Here is an 8,630-nt window from a genome sequence, read left to right as displayed (position 1 = left end):
AAAAGAAGTCCGTGTCAACGAACATTGGCTAAAGAGTGAGCGAATGCTGACACGCTATCAGTTCACAGCTCGTTCAGGACATTAGCGGTTTCGCATTCAAATCCTACTTTCGTTCATTCTGTCTGGACTATTTATAGTTCAAGTGCACCAACTTAATTTAGCTTTTGGTACTTCTGCCATATCGATTTTATACTTTGGAAGTGTGGTTCTCTAGCACCGTCAATCGGCGCTGATAAAGCGTACCCTCAACAAGCGGCAAAGCCGTGCTGTGCCTCTAGGGAGTACGATGATAATAAGTTGTTTTGGATTGGAATATGTTTCTAGACAAATCCCGTAGATTTTATTTCGGATTTTGCTGCCCTATCTTGCGAATTACACTTCGGCGGACCACGTGTTCTCACCCGTCATTGGAATCAGGCTTGCTGCAAAAATGTACTTAGACTCAGCGGTTGATTAAAGGTGGCTACACAGACTGCAGTTGCCAGTATCCGATTTAGAATCAGATCATGTACAAGTTTACTGAATTTTCCCATAGGCTTTATGTGTACGGGTTTAATTCTCAGCGATATTCGTAGCTTCGTATTGATGGTCTCACAAACTGAAAAATCTGTCATGAAGTATTTTACCGAAACATTATGCCATCGGCAATTTTAAGTACCGAGACAATGCGCGTTGTGAAACTTCGATTGGTGAAGCTTTTTTGGAAGTTTCTCATTCTGCAAAACAATACTCGGAAGCGTTATTTTTTTTTGACATCCTTTATTTAATTGCCATATGTACATCGGTGTCGAATAACACATAGTTCGTTTCGTTTTTTTATTTAATTAAAAATTTAATAAACTACTTGTTCAATTCATTGTTTAGAACAAGTACCTCATTAAATTTTTAATATACAGCTCAGAGGTGAAACATTTTATCTCCCTACAGAAGTTCGGTCACGCATAAGTCCGACTCAAATGCCAACCAGACAGAGATCAAAAAATTAAATATACATTAATAATCAGTTAAGACAACTTTTGCTGGGATTCGCAAAATTCACCAACAATAAAATAGATGGTTTTGTACTACTATTAGTATTCAGTGATACAGGATATTTTCCTATAAGCTTGTTATACAATTTTGTTCATACGTAACGTCTCACTAAAAATCAGACCCGTCGGGCGCGCTCTTTCGGCCATTGGGAAAGGATTGTTTTGTCTAATAAATACAACTCCATGTACTTCATAATTTAATTTTGTCGCTTTAGTAACCGCATAAATACACAGAGTATTGCTATAGACATCATAGAAACGTCTTGATCAAGTGCCTCTACTGAGCTTACACCTAAGTAATTATAAGATTAAAAAAAAAAAGTCAACCTTTATCTAGGTTGCGAGCCAACGAGGTTTCAGCTCCTTAGGAACCTGGTCGAGTGCATAAAACGTTTGCTTACTTATATTAGCAAAGAAGATAAATTCGAAAAGAGCTAATTAGAATCATCTCGTACCCCAGTCTAAACCCCGCTCCGAATTGCGAACAAAAAGGACTCGTGCCTTATTGCACACGGTAACTGTGACACCAACAATATTAGCTATCAATCTATCACTAACAGCATCAGCAGCCTAACTATTTTGTTTCTGTTTAAATTAGTCTTATTATATCTGCTCGTTTTTATAAGAATGTCCTCTGCAGGGGCCTTCTCACGATTCTCGGCCTGTCAAATCCAGCCTCACATTATCTGTGATCTGCCATTCGTAAGTATAACTAGTAGTAGGTTTACTGCTGTTGGTCCAGTAGGTCGATAAGCTAAGGTTATCTTTGAAGCTGTTGTTCTACCCTTGATCTTAATCTACCTCTAATTGGCCTATTTAGAGATTCACGAGGAATACATACGTGGATGTTTTTACTGCTGCGCTCTCATCAAAATGCCGCGACTGTGTGAACCGGAACTGAGCAGAGAAAACAAATAATGGAACGAACAAGAAGGGCAACAATAGATTTGTTTGACATTCGATTAATAGCGGACGTTTTGAGCAGACGTCTTACGGATCTGCATAAATTATAAAGTCTTAGGAAAAATGAATAGGAAATTTGAACGTCTGCAGTGTTTTCGATCTTTGTCCTTGAGTCGGCTATAGTTTCCACTCGCCTCATAGGCGGACAGTCATAAGTGTGCGTACCAAAACTCCTGAAATATAACGAGCAAGATAATTAATAACCTCGAAGGAGCAGTGTCGTCAGGAGTAGCAGATGTAGCAAGGACGAACTAACGAGGACGGACGCGGCGGACTGGTTTCGCTTGTGCATCCGGTGGCCGACCTTGTCACGCCTGGACGCGTGCGATTCATCAGCTTCAATCGAAGGGACTTCTTCGGCAGTGGTTTTCGGTAGTGTCGTCTTGCTGTGCCCTTCCCTAGATCTGCATATGGAAACAACACTTATAGATGTATTTAGTATAATTTGATTTGGATTTCGAGTGCTGCTCGGTTAAACTTTAGCTTGGCTGTTCCAGGCTAGTCGGATCGGTATCAGCGAGCTACAGTGGAACTGTATAAGAGGTTCACAGTCTATTGTTCATCGACGCATCGGCAAGCTGGCCTACGATACAGTAAAGAAGCCATTTTTTTGATATTTCTAGTTAACACAATTAAAACACTTTTGACGATAATGCAAATTTGTTAGTGCAGATGGCCGCGCTTGTTGCAACAGCTCAGCCGACACTCTTCGGTACACGTATTGTCCAACACGAAATGCTTTTAAGGTCAGTATTGAACACGCTATAGATTAAGTATTAGGCATTATTATATAGTTGGCTCGGACAATATACCGAATCATTACTAGAAAATAACCGTAACTTCTGTCGACGGTACGAATCTTTGCCTATGATCAGAGTTTGCATCAACAGAACATAAGTACTAATAGAAATCAGCATTGCTTCGCAATCTTTAGGCTTGTTGCTAGAACAGGTATAGCCGGGCTGATTCAGTCCAAATGATACGATATTTTGCCCTACAATTGCTTTTCGTGAACAATAGTGCTAAGGCAAAAAAAAAAAAAATCTGAAATGAACACCCCCAGGTTCAGTCTCTGTAAAATGCATTCCTAAGCGGAATCACCCTAAAGAGTTCATGCGCAATAGTAACAGAAGCTGAATCCCAACTTTGAAAACATACTTAACGAGGATGTACGGTTCCCAGAGGCTGCACTTGTCAGTCTTTGGTTCGCGAACAATGGTAAAGTTGTTAGGTGCTATATAGACGATCTGTGGATCTTCAGCACTATACAATGGCCACTCCTTCTGTGAGTCGGGAATACGTGGTTTGCTGAAATGTAACAAATCGTTCCCAAAAGCTCTGATTGAAACTATGAAAATTGTTGAGAAAAATTATCCCGACCAATAATGTCATAAAATCCAATTTGGCTTTGTTGAATTCGATCATATGTTTAAGTTAACTAAGGTAGGTAAAAAAAAATGGTTTCGAAGGAGCAGTCCTTCCTGTGACAAACATTAACTAATACCTCACTTAAAATGTTTTCCGTTGAAACCTTAATTAGGTTTCTTCTTCATTTATTTTTGAAAAGTTGTGGTAGTTTTTAACTAAGCAAAGAGAACCTCTTCGCTTCGTAGCAGAAACCTTCAATAGGTAGTGGGCAACTTTTATTGCAGTAACATACTTTATTAGAAGACATAATGAGATTTGCAATCAAAAAGCAAAGGCTGATGATACGATGAACTAGTAAGTAGTAGCTGCTGAGAAGCAGACGTTCTGCGCAAGGTTGTAAAAAATTTAATTTAGAAAAACCTGACCGTTAATTTAGAAAAACCGAAACGTTAATTAACGCACGATCATAACGTCAACAATCACTGCAGAACATAGAACTGAAACTTACGAACTAGAGGCCATCACTAACATCAACGAAATCGATAATCTTACGTATAGTAGTAGTGCGGCTAGAGAATATTTGGAAGTATACGCCAAGTATAATTATATTATTGGAAGAATTGAAACCGTTACCTGTTGTTGTGTCTGTATCTAGTAATAACGTGAGACGTTCTTTCTGTTCTATGCGTCAGTGATCAATTGGTTCTTAATATACACAAAGTACCCAATGATTAGTTGATTTCAATTTGGCCATGTTACTATTTTTGCCGCATTTTCAGTGCCGTACTTCGATCCGTTGACTATCAATAGACGGGGTCGCACGTTTCAAACCATATCGCTGATATCAATAGAGCTACGAAATACTGTTATGTGTATCTAAATCAGCTAGCTAAACTTTAGAATCACAGGTTGTGGAACTAGGTAATACAGGCAGAACTTGATTTGTACTTCTTGAAGTGCCCCTAGAAATAATTATTATTATTATACCGAGCAGGTTAATAGTAATTAAGCAAAACTAATTAGTAAACTATTACCATTTGTATAGTTTCTGGAGACACATAATTACTTACAGAAGAGTTTTTTTGAATAGAGCTAATGTGACTTGCTTGGTTTGAGTGTCTGAGGTACCGTTAATCGACGGAACCCATTGAAAATAATGTTGTTCCTAAAAAAAAAGCCGAAAAATTTCACGAGCAAAAAATAACACGATACTCAGATCATTGCTGCAATCATATGACATATGAGCAAATGATAGCGGACCGTTTGAGGTAATCATTCAATATAAACCGTCGCCATCATAACTTGACACACAGCGCGAAAGTAGATACCGAGAATTAAAAACCAAATTATATCAAAGTAGATGAGTTCCACATCTACGAGACAGACGTCAAAAAATGTGTGCGACATTTTTGCTCTGTGCTCTATTATTTTAGGCGACACTAGCAGATGTCTGTCATAAGCCGTAAGTCAGTCCACGATGATACCCCCAAAATGGTGTACCTCCCTTAAAGACTTTACCAGCAAAAGCTGGATCCATTTTAGCGTTACATGCTTTAGCAATTACCGAAACGACTCACCAGAAAAGAAAAACCTCTCGTATCAACACACTAAAGCATTTGGAAGTAGACGCACATTTGTTCCTGGCTGACCTTTTGAGTTTTAGGAAATTACAAATCTGCTCAAAGCTTTTAGTCAGTACCATTCTACAAGTCACTCATGAGACAACATCCTATTGCGTCACAGAGTAATACTTTGATTAATCTACTGAAATAAACTCTATCGATATTTTTATACAGGAAAGGACTAAAAAATCGTTACTATAATCCTAAGCCTATCACACGGCAACGAGCTCAGAATCTAGGCCTGTAAAATAATCCATTAACTAGATATTAGTTTGCGAACCCGGTGAGCCTAGTTCCTTTTTTCATGAGTATACCTATAAATATTTACGTCTGTCAAAGATTCGTAAGTTGTGCGATTCTATTTGGATATATCTGCGTTAGTATGTTTTGTTATATAAGCTAGTCGTGCAACAGCATCGGTGACCAAACACGGTTTTCGTGTGGGCTGAAGTCACATATGAGGAGTTCTTAGCTCAACAGCACTTAGTTGTTTTAAATAGTCCTAATTAAAGCGTCGACTGTTCTCTTCCTAACGAAGCATAAGTTCACAAGTGACAGATATGGGTCGCTTGGGATACTTGGGTCTACACACGTCTGAATTCAAATGTCTTACGTAGGGTTATATTTGCCTGAACAAATCCATTGAATATCATTTTGCCGGAACCCATTTGTGGCCATTTTTCTACTATTGTCGGACGAACACATAGTTGCTGTAGGGCTTATTATAAACGTGCGAAGTGTCATTAATAACAAAAAACATTATTAACAATAATAGTAACCCTTGCTATATTCGCAAGACAAAAACAAACAGCTATTAAAAACATGAAAAAAAAGCACCTCGAGCCATTATTAATTAAACGTAATGAAAATTAACCAGGTATTCCAACATGGCTGTGATCAAACCCACAGCGAAGTAGTTTTTCGCAGAACTGCACTCGATAGATCTTCTATATCTGGTAAAACTCTCTATATCGTATATAGCCAACTAATAATAATAATATTTATAGAAGTCTATTGAAAACATTTTATCAGCTGAGGTGCGGCGAAATTGGTAACGCATTTTAACAGATTATCTTACCCAGTCTTCATGAAATGACTAATTTGTTTGACGATAACTCTTGAAAAATGATGCTCTTCTGGGCTAGTTTTCTTCTGGACGTCGATAAAGAAGCTCGGTGTCTTCATGCCGTACGCCTTGATGTTTTCCTGCACAGCATTAATCGAACCGAGTAGAAATGGGATGTCATCGTTGTGGGTCGATTCTCGGCCGAGATTTAAGTTAATCCGGAATGACGGCATATGCGCGTAGACGTAATATCGCACATTAACGCCCTGCGACGCTGCATGCTCTGCGAAGAACTGGGCCGGACACTCAAATATACCGTGGCTTACAATATCGCTGCCTACTTGAAGCAACCTATCATGTGGAAGCGGGTCCTTGTCGGTGGGCAACAAATATGCTTTAAATATTCTGCCAGTGTCCTGAATACTGACACCGAATAGCATTTTAATAAGCAGACGGATCGTGCTCTCGGGCGAAGACTCTAGTCCGCCAGCCAAATTAGGAAGCCACTCTTGTAAGGCGTTAAATAGGAAGTCACCTTCACGCTGAGTTACACCTAGCATCATGTCCTTAATATGGTACTTATTGCGATGTAGTTCTTGAATCGGATAAGGCAACAGCGCATCTCCTGAATGTGGTGCAAAGTTGTACCATTTAGTTCCAAGCTCCCTCTTGAGCCCCTCGAGCTCTCTGTAGGTGATCGGCTTGTCAAGGACGCATTTTATGCTGACAGCGGGATCAGCATCAAAACAATCCAAAGCAAGCGTAATTGCTTGTATCATGTCCTCAGCAGTAGTTTGTTGAGTAAATTTAGCTGATAGTGAAGTACCGCTCATCATAAACGCCCTCTTGAATAATCCTTTGCTCAGCGGCGAGTATGAATGAAACGCTGCGGACATGGCACCTGCACTCTGCCCGCCCAATGTGACTTCGTTGGGGTCGCCTCCGAAAGCAGCGATATTATCCCTCACCCATTGCATGGCCATAAGTTGGTCCCATAAGGCCATGTTGCCGGGAATAGCTGAAGTTGTTGAATTTAGAAAACCAAATATATTTACTCGGTAGTTGACCGCCACGAAGATCGCGTCCGCTTCCGCTGCGAACTCGACCCCATCATAGACTGACAACTGGTTTTCTCCCCAAATGAACGCTCCTCCATAGAGATAAATGAACACTGGCAATCTTTCGTCCTCCACAGTGTCCTCGCTGTCTTCTTCATACTCTCTGGCACTTTCCGATTTGCCGGGTGCGAACACGTTAAGATGGAGGCAATCCTCGGTAGTGTCTGTATTGTCTATACGTGCGATTTTGCCATACTTAAACTCCAATTGTAGGCAACCAGGTCTGGCTCTCGTGGCATTTAGTTCGCCGGTGTGTTTTTTTACTGGCTGAGGCCTTTTGAAACGCAAATTGCCAACTGGGGGCTGTGCAAATGGTATTCCTATGAACGCATCGATAGTGCGTCCCATTTTAGAGAATACTCTCACTCCGCGAATCATCCCATTGCTCGGCGTAGTAACCAGCGGCGATGGGGTTTCAGTGTCAATTGCAATGTGGGATTCTGACCAAGCAATAGTGGTCTGTAACGCGTCAAAACACACAACGGTCACAAATAGAACGTATTTGACGGCTGTACACATGTCAACAGATATTTTCATCGCTTTTAAGCGCACGTTTGTGGAGTAAGAAGCGTCCAAACACTTGTCACCATGCAGCACCAATATTGAGCGACTCTGAGACCATAGCTTCAAAGTAGAAAAGGCTTTTCGACGAACTAAAACCTGGAAGAAAGTAAGTGAGCCAAGACGCTTGATAAACGACTACAATAGAGCGCTGCTTTGAGACGATTTATTATAAGCGAAATCGCTTGCAATCAAATAAGTATATACGAGGGAGATAACTTTCTGGCCGACTGCGCAGCTCATTCGAACATGGGGTGAATGAGAAGGAATATCGGCTTGAAACAAGGCAGGCCAGGCCAATAGAAAGCCCTTGAACAACCCTCCTTTCTGATGCTTCTTCAATGGTCTGCTAGCATAGAGCAATGACTGGACGCGACAGCAGAATGAAAGTAACGCCATTTATTTTTCCGTCTCGGTATTTTGCTATGATTCGGGGGGAAACAATTGTCGAATGACGTACAGAATTCGGTAGTGTTACTTTGTTTTAGCGCAATCGTGAAATCAGGGTTAGGTGATCTTAGTCATTCGCAAAAGGCAATAGATCGGTATAGCTGTGAGGTAAATTGTTTACCGATTCAGAGGGAAAATCGTACTTCAATAGCAGCACGGAAAAATCTCTCTGGTAATCGATTTTCAGTTGGTGATAAACATCGCTGGATACGTGTGTATGCACTGTGATTCAACGTAGAAAAACAAATACCGTCTTCATTTTCCTACAGTCCAATAAGGAGTCAAAATGAGCTAGAGAAAATGGCAGAAAGCAAAGTAATGATCCAGACCAAAAAATCGCTAATTAGAATTCGAACAGCGAATAGTTTTGTGGCCGTAATGGGCAAGGAACTTTGGTGTAAACTAATGCTTTTATTGGGGGTAGTTTTTCGTATGAAGGTGAACAGAACTG

At 40.3% G+C, this 8,630-nt stretch overlaps 1 protein-coding gene across 1 annotated transcript; it reads right to left on the bottom strand.

Moving 5' to 3' along the window:
- Positions 1-739: 739 nt before the first annotated feature.
- LOC111264560 (acetylcholinesterase-1) lies at positions 740-7,938 on the bottom strand. The gene is made up of 4 exons (XM_022840581.2): positions 6,063-7,938; positions 3,153-3,302; positions 2,199-2,398; positions 740-1,928 (listed from the first exon to the last, which is right to left on the bottom strand). Exons 1-4 carry the CDS (start codon positions 7,703-7,705, stop codon positions 1,900-1,902), a joined length of 2,022 nt encoding a protein of 673 aa, XP_022696316.1. The 5' UTR covers positions 7,706-7,938; the 3' UTR covers positions 740-1,899.
- Between the last annotated feature and the right edge of the window lie 692 nt (positions 7,939-8,630).

The sequence above is a fragment of the Varroa jacobsoni genome, unplaced genomic scaffold, assembly GCF_002532875.2.
Source record: "Varroa jacobsoni isolate VJ856 unplaced genomic scaffold, vjacob_1.0 scaffold_873, whole genome shotgun sequence".
Classification (NCBI taxonomy): domain Eukaryota; kingdom Metazoa; phylum Arthropoda; class Arachnida; order Mesostigmata; family Varroidae; genus Varroa; species Varroa jacobsoni.
The sequence above is the reverse complement of the archived record's forward strand: the minus strand, read 5'-3'. Positions and strand labels throughout refer to the sequence as shown.